Below are 14,861 nucleotides of genomic sequence, written 5' to 3'. Positions count from 1 at the left end.
TGTAAATGTAAATTCTACACCTACTGACATTTTCAGCTATTTCTCTCAGGAGTAATTAGACTATATAGTTTCTCTGGATAATTCCAGCACCCTTCTCTCACCTATCCAACCATATTCTACCCTTTACCTCTTTGAAAAAAGCTTCTTATCCCTGTTCATTCTATTTCCAATTGTGTCTCATCCCGCCCTGCTTTCTCTGTTTCTCTATGCTCCTCAACCAGCCCTGCATACACACGGCTATTTAACTGTAGCTGGGAAATCTGGTTATATCCTTTAAACCGTTCTTTGTCCATCGGTTTTCTTCTTTTTTCCTTTTCCTTTCCCCTTTTTGACCCTTTTATGAATTCAGACACTCAACCAACTGAGCCACCCAGGCGCCCCAATCTTTATTTTTTATACTTAAAAATGTTTACCCTGCTGTTTATGTTGCTGATTATTCAATTCAGCTTTTTCTTTTTTCTTTTAATTATGTTTTTATATTAATGCATATCTTAAATTTTATATATTTATATATATGATGCATTCCATATCCATACAGTGTTTTATGTCTACTTTAGAAAGAGGTGCCAAAATAGGACACATATGCAGCAATTTTGCCAGCATATTTTGTGTATTAGTGATATTTCAATATATGCCACCTGGTATTTACATAGCTGTATGACAGATATAAGTAAATATTTCCTGTATTAATAAATAGTCTTCAATGTTTTATTTTATTTATTTTAATTTTTATTTATTTCTAGGAGAGAGAGAGAGAGACAGCGCGAGCAGGGGAGAGTCAGAGAGAGAGGGAGATACAGACTCCAAAATAGGCTCCAGGCTCTGAGCTGGCAGTGAGCACAGAGCCCGACGCGGGGCTCGAACCCACTTACCACGAGATCATGACCTAAGCGAAAGTCGGACGCTCAACCAACTAAGCCACCCAGGAGCCCCTAGTCTTCAATGTTTTAAAACACATCAACTCCTAACAGTGAGGCATGGAGATGTCAAACATTTTAGTCTGTGTTATAACATCGCTTCCTATAACGAAGATCATTTTCTCTCCTTGGTGAAATACAAGTAAATACAATGCCTTCAATCCTATGATTTACCATAAACCTGTAAATGTGTTTGGACTTGCTTTTTCTAGAGAGCAAATTAAACAGTATTGTTGTGGGTTGATGATCATCAACATTTTTTGGTGCATATTCTCAGAGAGCTACTGAACTCAGTGCACTTTTACACTTATAATCAAACCTCTCTGTAATTTTTCACCCTTCAGATTCACCAAATTTGGTTTATTGAGGTCAGAAGACAATCTTACTTGCATATTTCAAAGTTGGAAATGTCCAGTATGGAAGGCAGAATGTAAACTGTGGACACAAGAGACAGGTGGCATCCCAAAATATGCTCCAGACAAGAAACAATAAGAAAACTAAACAGTGAAATAGTAATTGATCACTGTGGCCAAAGTAGTAGAAATCCTACTAACATAAAAAAATGCTGGAGAGAGAGGGAAAAAAGACCCTATAAGAAAAGAATAAGGCTTTTTAGAAGACAGTGTTTCCATGGATCATTTACTAAAGTAAATTAGGAAGTGTGTGGCAAGGGTGTGGAGGAGAGTACCAGATGTAAAGGAGCATGTTCTGAAGTGAGTCACACCCTGGAATTCAGTTTGAATGGGTGTGTCACAGCACCGGAAGAGGACCATCTCTGGGCCGCCAGCGGCTGGGTGCTCACATGTCAGCTGAAGGAACAAAATGGCGAATGGAGTGGTACAAATCAGTGTCAAAATGAAAACACTGATGACCAGGTTAATAACATAGTGGTCACTCAACTTTTAGGGTCAAGCTGATGTTGGAGTGATTATTTTTTAGATATTGCCTACAATTCTACCTTGCCGCATCTCCACAACTACTAAATCTAGAAACAGCAATAACCAGTTAATAGTAATAATATATTAGTTAATATATGTAAGTGACATCTACAGATTGACATCTGGATTACCTACTGGATTCAAAAGTGCATGTCGTTACAGTAGGTGTTTTGGTTTTCTGTTGAGGAATATCAAATTACTACAACCTTACTGCCTTACATTCAGGTCATGAGGAGCACTCAGTCTCTTGGGTTGCTGGACTGAGGCTCCCCCTTTTTCCCTGGCTCTCGGCTGGGCAACATTCTCAGCTCCTAAAATCATCCTCATGCTCTGCCCCATGGTCTTCTCTACAACATGGCGGTGTGTGCGGATTAAATTTAAGAATTCTCTGAGCTTGCACCAATGGGTTAACAACCCTTGGGGATGAAAGTCACCACTGGATGGAAGTGTCCGAGAACAGGAGAGGCAGAAAGCCGCTGTGGCAAGGTGAAAGTGCCCAGGATTAATCATGAAGTAAAACAAAGCATAGAGTGGAAAGCAGCTACAAGGCGAAAGTGCCCATGGCTAATTAGTGAGAAAAATGTCTTGTTAACCTGAAATAGCGTGTTCTCTGTGTCCTCGCCCCTAGAAAAGTTAAAATAAATAGACATGGTGCCTGGAACCTGCAGTAAATGGCCATCTGCTCACCAGTGGGACTTTGATTTGTCTTGACCCTAACACCTAACACCGCACACCTTCAAACCCCTTTGCTCTCACACACAAGTTAATGATCACTATTTTATTGTCTCTTTCTGCACATCCATCACATATGTAAGCCTTCTGATCCTCATATACACAGAGAAAGGACTCTTACTTGGGGCCCTTGTTTCCTCCAGGACAGTATAGCCTCTCTCGTACTCAGTTCTGCATCCACTCTCTTGCTGGAAAAGAGAGAACTCCAGACTCAAAGTCTGTAACAGCAGAGTGCTCGTTCGAGGCCATCAGGACTATTTGCTACAGATTAGAATGCCTCAGACTTCTTCCATTCATGCCTTTTAGACCTTCTTTTAAAAGGGCTTAAAGACTATTACCAATTTTTTTTGTGTATACTCAGACCTAGCAAGACAGTCTCCCTTTTGATTAATTCAGATTGAACTGATTAGGGACCTTAACTATGTAAGCGAAATTCCTTTTGCCACGAAATGTAACATGATCATGGAGTGACATCCCATGATATTCAGATTCTTCCTGAACTCAGGGGAGAGGTATGTACAAGGTCTATACACCAAGAGGTGGAAATATTGGGGTCATCATTGCCTATCACTGCCCACTCGCTAGCCCCCAGTGCTTCACTTCTCTCATGGATGCAAAATAGATTCTCCCTTTTATGTGGCTCCCATGAGTATCATCACACAGTAGCACCAACTCAAAGTCCCAAACCTCACACCTAAGCCATCTAAATGCGGTGCAGAAGAGGCTTCTGGGTGCAGTCCTTACAGGAGTCTACACTGTAGTCCTGGGGGGGCATTTCTCCTCTATCTGTGGAACCCCAGAACTAAGCAGACAAGTCACCTGTCCCAACACTCCATCACACGATGGTGGGAGAGGCACAGCATAGTGGCCATAAAGAGTCTGGTTGGAAATAGGGAGAATGGAGAGTAAATAAAAGTCTCTGATCCATAATAGTTTTGAAGTCCAGCAGGGAAATGTACTATGTTTAAAGTTCTAGGAAAAACCCTGTCGGTGGGCTCGCCCTCCAGGCTCATGGTGCTGCACTGAGTCCTTCTTCGTTTCTAAGAATGGTGACGTAAGTTTGCAGTTGGGCACTTTTATCCGATGGCTTCATGCCACAAGATTTTGGGGGTTCTGATGACATCTCCTCATTGATACTCTGCCTGTTTCAGTCCAAACCAAAAGAGTTTCTTCTGAAGGGGTCTTCTCAAGAACCCAATGGCCCTGGCTTGAAATTCACTGGGTTTTGCTCTCAGACAGATGCTCACCCAAGCTCTCTGATGCGCTCCTGTGTCTCCCCTTGGCTCTTTCCGAGGTGGCCGAGGGTCGGTGCCCTTGTCCTCCTGGATATCCTCCAGTCCGGAAAATCCTTGAGGCACACCATCAGCCTCTGGAAAGGGCCCTTCTGTTACTGACACTGTGCTCTTTTGCTGCCTCTGGAGATTTAGCAGAGACTATACAGTCACACACTCAGGCTCATCTCCCTGCCATGCATTTGGCAGTCACTTCTGACTTTTAACATCTCTGCCACCCGAAGAGGCTGGCCGTTTTCCAAAACATCGGGTCCTGATGGCTTATTGCTTATGGGTTCTCCCCTCGATTTGTTCCTCCCCTCTCACGAGCTACTGTAAGCTGCAAGGGATTCTAGGCTATGCCGCCAAAACCCTCTGCAGTAATTTACTTAGTCATGAGGCCAGTGTCGGTCCATTAGCAGGAAACAGTTTCACTGAGCTTTCTGCCACTGCCAAAACAAGGATGCCCTTTCCTCCACTTTCCAAAACCACACTCCTCCGTTCTGTCCCAGACCTCCCCAGCAGCCCTCAGAGTCTAGATTTGTTCTGTCCATCTAAAGCAATGCAGGCATTTTTCTAGCATGCTCCTCAAAATTCCACCAACCTATGACCACGGCCTGATCCCATGTGGCTTCCACATTTTAGGCATTTGTTATAGCATCACCCCACTTTCAGTACCCAAATCTGCAGTAGTTTTCTATTGATGTGTAACAAATAAGCACAAGTTAGCATCCGTTTGTCTCTAGCTTAGTATGTTCCAGAGCAGAAGTCCCTTGTTATACTTTCACGTGAGTCTAATCTTGTAGGGCATGGGAAAGTGGAGTGCTGTATGATCATAGCATGTTTGTACAACATGTAGACAGAAGGTGCAGCAGATAGGACAAAAGCATCAAAATTCCAGTTGAAAAGCACATAAGCCAGTGTTGACACATCTGAGCACTATGAGTGATATGTAAGTGCTACCTATTGTTACCATCATCTTTATCATCATCATCTTTAGAAACAGGGAGCTCTGTCCATTCCTTACGAGTGACAAAGTCATCCACAAGAGAACGTATGAGCTTCAGAGTCAGGCCTTCAATCCTTGCCAGGTACTGTTCAATCACTAAGCATGGGGTTGAGGGTGTGCAAAGAAAGTCAGTTAACCTCCCTGGATCTTTTCTTAATTTGTTTGGGATTAGAATAGATAATCCTTAAACTCTCCTTTAACATCTAAAAGTATAACAAACAAAAAAGCAGAATCAGACCTATACATATAGAGAGCAAACTAATGGTTGCCAGAGGGGAGGGGCTGGCAGGATGAACAAAATGGGTGAAGAAAGCGGGAGATGCAGGTTTTCAGTTATGGACTGATTAAGTCACAGGAATAAAAGGCAGAGCATAAAGAATATAGTCAGTGATATTGTGATAGCGATGTAATGGCACAGAGGGTAGCTACACTTGTGGTGAGCAGAGCATCGTGGATAAACTTGTCAAATCACTAAGTTGTCCACCCGAAACTAATGTAACATAGGGTGTCAACTCTATTCAAAAAATACATCATATGGTCCCAACATGAGACCTTTTGACAGATATTAGAATATTGTTGAATATACTATAAGCACACCTCAACACTGCACTGGAGATACTACCCAATAAATGTTAAGAACCAAAAAAAATAAATCAAGGAACCAAGAAAAGCATCAAAATCATTTCTTATTATTTGAGTGAGACAAAGCTGGTCATTGATTTCACACTGGTAATTCTTACTCCATATGCGTGCGGATGTGTATGGAGTAAGATTAGAGAACTATATATTATTAATATTACACATGCAGTATATAATTAAAAGTAAGAGTATATTTCATATAAACTATATATATGCATATATCATATAGATGATTGACAGAATGAAGATACATATTATATATATATATATATATACCTATCATCATCAAGAAAACAAAATGTAATGCAAAATACTCCACCAATATTGAATAAAACAATACCATTTGGCAGAACTTGAAACTCCCTAACTAGTGTTCCTTTATTTCCTCATTAAAGTCCTTAAAAAGACCTAAGCCACTCATTTCTTAGTAGTAGCACTGATTGACGTTCATTTCTTATGGTTTTGAAACTTTCATCTCCTATTTGGAATACTTTGATTTCAATACAGAAAGACTTGGTCCACACCCACATACTTCATCACACAATGACTTTGATCTTTGGCATATAATGGTGGACTTCCAACCAGTTTTAGCCAAAAATAAAGCAAGAAAAAGACTATCAAGACGCTGCATAGGTAACATGACACAGAGGATAAATTTGTTCTAATCGAAGCTTGTTGTAAAATGTATGAGATGATCACAGAGAATGCTATAATACCCGTCCCTTACATGAGAATGATAAGCCATTCTCTGTGCAGGAACTTAAAGAATAGGGTGCTTCCCTTCTACGGAGGAAGAATGCCATGCGTTTCCAGATTCAACACTGAAAAGTCCACCCACTTGAGGGACTTCTGGAGATCATTTATGTACATGCACGAAAACTCTTTCAGCTCAAATAGAAATACTTCTAATGGCATATGCACAGTATGATATAATTCACCATTTCTTGTACAAGCAGAATTTTAGACTCCTAGAACTCAGTCAAGGTTAGAGTTGAATGGAACCTCTGAAGTTTAGCAGTCCATTCCCTACGAAACACAGATATTTTCCTACACCATTCATGCCACATGATGATCTGTTTTCAAACTGACCACCATCCAGCCAGAGCCTGTATCCTCAACGGCAATCCATTCAGTTTGGGAAAATCACACATCTTTTTTTTTTTTTTTTTTTTTTTTTACAAATTTTTAATGTTTTATTCATTTTTGAGAGAGAGATAGAGACAGCGTGAACAGAGGAGGGCCAGAGAGAGAGGGAGACACAGAATCTGAAACAGGCTCCAGGCTCCGAGCTAGCCGCCAGCACAGAGCCCGATGCGGGGCTCGAACCCACAAACTGTGAGATCATGACCTGAGCTGAAGTTGGAAGCCTAACTGACTGAGCCACCCAGGCGCCCCGGGAAAATCACACATCTTGTGAGCCACAGGGTTTTCCTAAATTTCACTCAAATATTTCCCTACTGCTTAACAAACAAATCTCACCTTTCAGACATCAATCCATATCACCAACATAAGTCTAAGGCAGTCACCACATTTTGAACAAAACAACAGCAAAATCTCTAAGATAAACGATGCCGCTTCTCCTTTGACTTTGTCTCATGATTCTAGCTGCTCGTGCAACTCAGCGAGTCACCTCCCTTGGATGATTCTCCTCACCAACAACACCCAGAACAGAACAGACACTGCAACCCACAGTGGGACCAGCGCGCTCTCCGTGAGCCTACCTTCTTTGAGTTGTTTACCCACCTTAGCTTCACAGAGGCTCATTCAGCAGAAGATAGTGTTTGTCAATTATTAAAAACAACACAAGCATTGGCTCATAGTGAGTTTGAATGAAATAAAACCTTAGGAAGTGCCGGGAGGCAAGGTTCTTCCCTGCTCTTGTTGTTTTAGTTGATATTTGAAACCTAAGGATATATTTTGTTTTTTCATTTTTATCCCCGTTGCATTGTACGGTACAGTTTTGAGAAAAATAGAAGATTTTTGTGATATTTTAAAAACTGATTTTATTATGTAACATATTAGCTACTTACGTGTATCATCTATGTTAAATATGAGTTCTCAACATATTATCACCCAGGATTGACAAGAATATCGAATACGTGCCTTTAACCCCCCACCAAAGGCAAAAGCTCTTGGTGACGGTGGAGCAGTCAGCAAGGACGCCAAATATGCTATCTTGTGGTCTGACTGTCTTCCTACTCTAAGCAAGAAAATGACAAGATTTTTTCTTTTTTGGCTCAATGTCCTGCTGAAATAAAGACTCACTACCTCTAACATTTTGATCAACTATTGAAATGAGGACGTGATAGCGATGCACTATTTATGTCTGTGATAATCCCAGGAGAAAGAATACTCCCCATGACAGAATCAAGAGTGACAAAGACTCTTGCTAAGTAGCAAAGACGTTTGCTACTTCCAAGGTCCGAGAATTCTCCAACTGGGTAATAGACAGGAAGCTCAAGCCAAACCTATTCACTCTATGAAAGAATTATCTGATATATTTCATATTTATGACTTGAAAAATATGGGATGTTGTGCCTATCACTGAGAAATTCTGGCAATTTCAAAAGTATTTTTTTTTTCTATTTAAAAAATACATAGATTCCATTACAGGGTGCTGATTTCTTAAAGCCGAGTTTTTCAGGATGATTTTTTTTCATTTGTATAAATGTATTAAACATGAATTATTCAGGGTTTCTGAAGAACATTCCAAATATATCTATTAATATGACTCATTATTTGTTAGAACCTAATTTCCTAAAATTGCTGTGCTTTGCACATAACTCTGGATATCACCCATTGTGCCGTTTTAAATATTTTCTGAAACTTTTTCTATTTACTCTCCTCCCAGGCAATTCTCTCTCTTTGCCTACTTTAATTGGAACTCGGTCGTCTCAGACCTATTTGCAATAAATGGGACTTCAAGAGAAGCTTACTAAAGAGAACCCACCAAAGAGTTTTACGCAGGGTTTTAAGATTTAAACTCAAACTTCATCAGAAGCTGCTGACGTTCCCTACAGCAGCTTTGTAAGAGCTAAACCAAAGACAAACAAAATCACCATTTCCCAGCCTTGTCTTAACCGAGGCTATGATGCATATGCTGAAATAAATAATCAGAATGTAATATGTTAACTCTCTCCTATCCTGGATCACAACGTAGGAAAGGGAATCCCAGTGATTTTAACAACTGTGCTCACACTGCATGGACAAAACACCATTAGCACCTTACGAGGCTTGCATCATATGACATATGTGAAGGACAAAGGGTCCAGGGCAGAGAATCTTACGTTCTTGGAAGGATGTGAAGAGCATCTGAAATCTGCTATTTCGACTGCCCTCGTCCGCCCACATGCGGATGACCCCAAGACCTGTGCGGAGCATGACGTCATTGGCCACGGTGCTGCAGAACTTAGCCTTCAGGTCCCCCACAGAACTGCTGCCGTCATACACGGCCACGAAGTTCCTTTTGCATTCGTTTGAATTCTGCATCTCATAGTCCAAGAAACGTAGGTAGATCTGTAAAATAACAACAAAGATGCAGTAATTTCCTCAGATCAAAACATGAAAGTAGTTCTGTGAGGACCAGCCTCTCTCTTTAGTCTCACAAGACAGTCTCGATTACAATCAATCTTAGGATTTTTTTCCTCCATCTCCTCCCGGGGATGGAGGAAATAAAGATGTACGACTAGGATCAAACTGTGTTTCATATTTTTTTCCAAATGTTATTTTCCTTTCTTTATGGACATAAATGTAGGATAATAAATACCTTGAATTAATATTAAAGGAAAATAAATGATATCAAAAGACAGTCAATGACTTCACTTTATTTAAATCATTTCACATAACCACATTGCTTCATTTTTTATGTAGAGTATGTTAAATAAAATAAGATGAAATAAAATGAAATAAAAAGAGAGCTAATCTATGATTATTTTCACCACAACATAGAGTCAAGCCATTTAGTTAAGTCCACATAAATAAAAATTAAATTCACATTGAATACGTAAAAATGTCCCAGGCAACCTACACTGTAGATTATTTTTAAATACTCCCAACTACTCTATAAAGTTTTATTGTACTGTTCAGATGATGAAAACAAGACTCAACTGGTGTAAGGCCACAAGTCTAAACGTCTAAACCGAACTGACTCCATGACAGGCTTTAAGTTTTCCCTCTGAACTAGAAGGCCTGAGTTTCAGCTTCCCCGAAACTATCAGGCAGTCACACATTGCCCGAGGCAGGAGAAACCACCCTTGCAGCACCCACTCAGGAAAGGCCAGCGACCACCCTCCACATTGTTAAGGGAGAGGCCTGGAGATAGAAACTATCGATAGGACCCTGTTACCTAATGTTAAAGTTAACCCGTTAGTCCCCGAACAAGACCCTAGGCTCGCTCTGCGATTGGTTGAATTTAAAGGTACTCTAAACGTTGTAATTGGATCCCGCCAAAAGTAACGAATACTCTAGACAATGTGTATGGTCAAACCCGCCATCAATGATGTTGTATAATTATGACTGGATCACTGTTCCCATGCCACACCTTCTGTAACTCCCCCGTCTCAAACCCCATAAAAACCCTACTCTGCTCTTGTTCGGGGCTCTCAGCACGGATCCACGGTGCTGGTGAAGTCTGTGAGCCCCAGCTCGAGCCCGTAATAAAGCCCTTTGCCTTTGCATGTGTGACTCGGTCTCCCTGGTGGTCTCTGGCTGGTGAGGATACTGCGATCTGGGTATAACACTGGTATAAACTGGAAATCATACAGGGTCTGTCTAACTTCCCAGGCTATGACCCTTCCACAATGTAACACTGCTGCAGATTATGCTGTTTTATGATCAACAGATATTATTTGACTCTGTTCCAGTGTACATTTACAAATCACAAGCAATTAATTTAGCCAAAGATAAGTTTGAAAAGAAGTCATCTGTCCATTCAAGCCTCGGTTTAACATTATGTACACCCTGGCCTTTGACTTTGTTCCAGACACTATTCAAGGCACTGAGGCACAACAGTAAATGAAAGAATGAGGCCCAGGGTTGAAAATAGATGTCCATTAAGCCATGACCCATGGACGCAATATCACAGCCAAAGAAGTGATATAAAGAAAAAAAAATCTGCGCACTATGTAATAGTTCTGAAATACAGAAGGCATCCTTCACAAATATCTACTAAGTGTTTATGGTTTGCATTTTCTAACAAGTGTTTTATGTTTTGATATTTCCTCTTACACACCCTTCTTTTACTAATGTGATATGGATATAAACTAAAGACTCACATTCACCTAGAAATCCATCTCTTCTTCCATCTCTATATTCATTTCTGCTTATTTATTCATGAACTATGAGCCCCATAACACAAACATTTCTCAGATTCAGTATATCTGTCCTAAATGTTAAAGTTTCAATGTTTCAAATTAAAATAAAATTTCTCTTTTGTCCTCAGTGTTCTTTCTACATCGGGCCCTGATCTTCACTAATTTCATCTTCAGAACGATTGTTTTCCATCTCTGCTGACATGTCTATGATATTTCAGCAGTCTCCTGCCTGGCTTGGATATGTCCCAGGTTCTCAATTTCCAGTCCATTCCAAAAGCCCAGCCCAGTCAAAGTTGTATTCCTAAGAAAAAAATTTACTAATCACACTGCAATCTTTAACTGATTTCCAAGTGATTATAATTTTTTTTAAAAAGCTTAAAAAATCAAGAACTGGCAAATTCTTCCTCTTATGTCTGAACATTTCATGCTTATTTTACAAAGTGCCATCCTTTATACACGTGACATTAGTTACACAAAAGTAACCCTTCCCTGTTTTCTGCCTACCAGCTCTTCCCGATTTTTTTGTTACACGCCAGTGCCAATATCCACTATCCCCACTCTCTAGCCACAGCAGAATTATTTTGAACATATTTGGAATGTATTTAAGCCTTAGTTACTTGCTCTATGAAACTTTTACCAAACCACATATTCCTAAAAAGCTGGGGCAATGGCGTACATCTTTGTACTCAAAATGTTGAACCATGTGCTGTGTATACGAGGCACTCCATCAAAGTCTGTGACGGGATGCACCTGTGAATGACTGACTGATTGGAGAGTCCTATATTGTTACTGATTTCATTTGTTCAGTACCTGGCAACTACTGATCAGGTCCCTATGTGCCAGACTGTTTAAGTGCTGTAAGTAATAATTATATAGACTAATTGGCTTTTTATTACTTGCAGTAGGAATCATATGCAAAAATTCCCCAAACAAGGTATTTCCAAAGTAACTCTGAACCGTCAGAAAACCACAAGACAGTTGTTACAGACTCATGAGGGAGAACTAACTGAAAATAAAATGTGAGTCCCAAATCCAGAAATACTCCTATATATTTGAGGAAGAACAACAGAGAAATAGGGCGAAATGGACAAAAATTGAGAAAGAGTGGAAAACACTAGAGTTTTCTTATCCTTTGCTTGGTGAGGTTTGCATATCCAGGCAGTCTGTAACATTTCAGTTGGAGCTAGTCTAAAATTTCCAAACACTTTGATGTTGGCGTTAACTGCCATTACTACAAACATAAATATATGCCCTAAAAAAGTCTGCATGTTCCTTATTCCCAGGTTACGTCTTATTTTATTTTATTTTATCAGAAGCTCAGCTATTACTCACATAACCCATCTGGGATTCACTTTTCCCGACTAAATATTATGTTCCTGAAAACTATCCAAGAAATTCCAAAATGTCTCCTTGAAGAAGGCATCTGTGAAAGTGTTAAACCTTCCAAGGCTTTACTGACTGCTTTGTTTTTCGAGTTTTCTCATGGATTTATAAAGAGGTATTGGGGGGTCTTTCATGTGACCTTTACCATGAAGCTGGAGCCAAGGAAACAAAAAAAAAAAAAAAAAAAAAAAACCCAAAAAGCTGGCTCAAGGGATATAAGCAAATCAATGTGGGAAACTTAAACAGGAATAAAATACCCACCTCTTGTTTTATAGCTCTTTTCACTACATTTCATCACCCATCCTGACTAAAAGAAAATAAACGGAAAGCACTATAAGATACAAATACCTATAAAATCTAGGTATCTTTTCTTGTAAGGTAATAAACTTGCTACATGCGATAAAAAATCAAATCTGTATTTATATTCTCAAATACCATACATTCAATCCAACATAGTTTATTAGCCCTCAAAAGAATATGCAATGAGAGTCGTAAAAATACATAGTTACTCATAGGAGAAAACACTGAGTGGGCAGGTGAAAAGACCCTTTGGAGTGAAATGTAAAGTAACCCCTCCCTCCAGTGTCCTTCCAAAGCTATAAAAACCAAACAGTATGCCCACAGAAAGAGAAAGAATCATTTGACTAATTTAAGAAAGAAAGATATTTCAAAGGCTGATGTTTCCAGGTTGAGTGAGTCAATGGCCTAATATGCCTGAACAATTATTTTGAGTATCTTTCTTACACTGCATGTAGAAGCCAGGCTTAAAATTCTAATTTATTATTTGCATCCTATACTGGCAATAACCTAGATACTGTTATGCTAACGCATGATTTCACTCAGATCTCTCAATAACAATATACACTTGTTACAGCCCTTTTAAAATAAAAAGCTGAGGTGGGGGGGGGTGCGGGGGAGAAGCTAAGTAACTTTCTTAAAGTGACCCCAGGCCCTTAGGTAACACATCGGCATTAAACTCAGATCCACCTCACATTTGCTACTTCCTACCTTACTGCACAGACTCCTATATTTTTTTTAATTATCACAGATTTATATTCCAGAAAGGAAGTTATAATAGTTAAAGAAAGCAAACTGCAACAAACTGAATAAATGAGCAAGCAAAGCCAGACCATTTCCATTCTCCTACAGGGGCTAGGAAACATGTTGGCAAATCCAGATAAAAATGAGATCCACAGAAAGCAAATGGATCCCTCTGAAATAAATGGCTGTCGTAAGTTTTCTCAAAAAGATAGAAAGGCATGTTCTGGTTAGGGAGGCAATTTGCATATTCAGCCCATGGTTTCTCCTTTGACAGCTCTAGAAAGTGTCCACATTTTCCACATGAGGTGACTGGTCTGTATTCTTACCTGAAGCAAAATGACAGAAATCTAAGCCCCTTTTTATATTTAAATGCCATTCTTAGTAGACAGTACTATTTATAGAGGAAGTGAACAATTAGTCACTGGATTTTATATATTCCCTTCTGAAGCATTCAATTATTTTTTAACTTCATTTTTCTTATTCATTTAAGAAAAGAAATAAAATATGCCAGTGAATATTACCTTTACTGGATGCATAGCTGTTGAGGAGAAAGTCAGTATCATTAGCCAGAAAAGTGACCAAGCTTCTCCACACTAGCTCTAGGATACATCATATCAAAGCCTTCCTTATATTATCACTTAAGTGATAACTTGTCAGCCTAAGGTGTGTGTCATAAGATCACCAAGGGAAAGAATGTCACACGACATGGTTTTTATATAAGGTAGAAAACTACAGAAAGTTCTCTAGGCTCTCTGCTGAGAAAAAGGGGAAATGATAAACGGAATCATCTATAACTCCAGTAAAATAGTCAGATTAAAATCTCCCCTCGGTGAATCATTTTGATGCATTCTTCTTTCTAATCAATCACAAGGAGTTTGAGCTGACAACGTGATTTATTGAACAGGACCAGAGGAGCTTCAGAACACATAAGCAATTTCTAGTAATATCTGTCTTCCAAATCACACTAATATGGAAAGCAGAATCCCTTCTGTGCACTTAAAGCAAGTGACTCTGGCTGACAATTTACTAAGTCATATATTTACAAACAAACATTTAATACCAGCCTTTCAACCTGGTCCCTCCCCTCATGTCACAACGATATGCAGAACACAGACATTGTTTGGGGCAATTATTTAAGACTGCCCAGAACAGGTTGCTCCCTGAAAATACACACTAAATACACTATGGTCTGAGAAACGCTGTCCATGGTTTCAGAACTACTTTTCACTTTGAGAAATAAAGCCAGACTCAAAAAAAAAAAAAAAAAAAAAAAAAAAAAAAGGTGTGTAGCCTAGGACTTCTGAGCTTGTGGTTTTATGTGTAGCTGTCCATGCCAGGGCTTATCATTTTAGAGATGATATCCCATGAATTCCAAATGTAGCAGCATCGCCTTTATTTGGAGGAGAACATCAGAATATTACGCTCTTTTCTCAATTGTTGAAATGACACGCCCTATGACAAATCCTGATAAGGATACCGAGGTGTTTTTTCTGGCATGTGTGAGCAAGTATCAACGTACTTAAAATCCATCCCCAAAATCCAACAGTACAAAACTGAGATTTCCCTTAAAAACAAAGCTGAGCCCTAACGTGTTCATTGGTGGGGTTCATTTTGTTTAC

The 14,861-nt window shown here is 39.5% G+C and overlaps 1 protein-coding gene across 9 annotated transcripts in view; it reads right to left on the bottom strand.

Moving 5' to 3' along the window:
* Window positions 1-14,861, bottom strand: part of NETO1 (neuropilin and tolloid like 1) — a 127,627-nt gene that overhangs the window by 40,419 nt on the left and 72,347 nt on the right. For 8 of the 9 annotated variants that reach the window (XR_005529118.1, XM_039236401.1, XM_039236398.1 and 5 more), the window contains exon 7: window positions 8,794-9,022. Coding sequence is in view for 8 of the 9 variants with exons in the window: in XM_039236401.1 (XP_039092332.1) it covers window positions 8,794-9,022 (229 nt within the window). In the remaining variant the exon portion in view is untranslated. Of the gene's footprint in view, window positions 1-8,793; window positions 9,023-14,861 lie in introns of those variants that run through there. The other variant, XM_039236404.1, reaches the window with a different exon arrangement.

Source organism: Hyaena hyaena, unplaced genomic scaffold (genome assembly GCF_003009895.1).
Source record: "Hyaena hyaena isolate Hyena2069 unplaced genomic scaffold, ASM300989v1 scaffold_110, whole genome shotgun sequence".
Lineage (NCBI taxonomy): Eukaryota > Metazoa > Chordata > Mammalia > Carnivora > Hyaenidae > Hyaena > Hyaena hyaena.
Note: the sequence above shows the minus strand (reverse complement) of the source record. Positions and strands in the feature narration are given on the sequence as shown.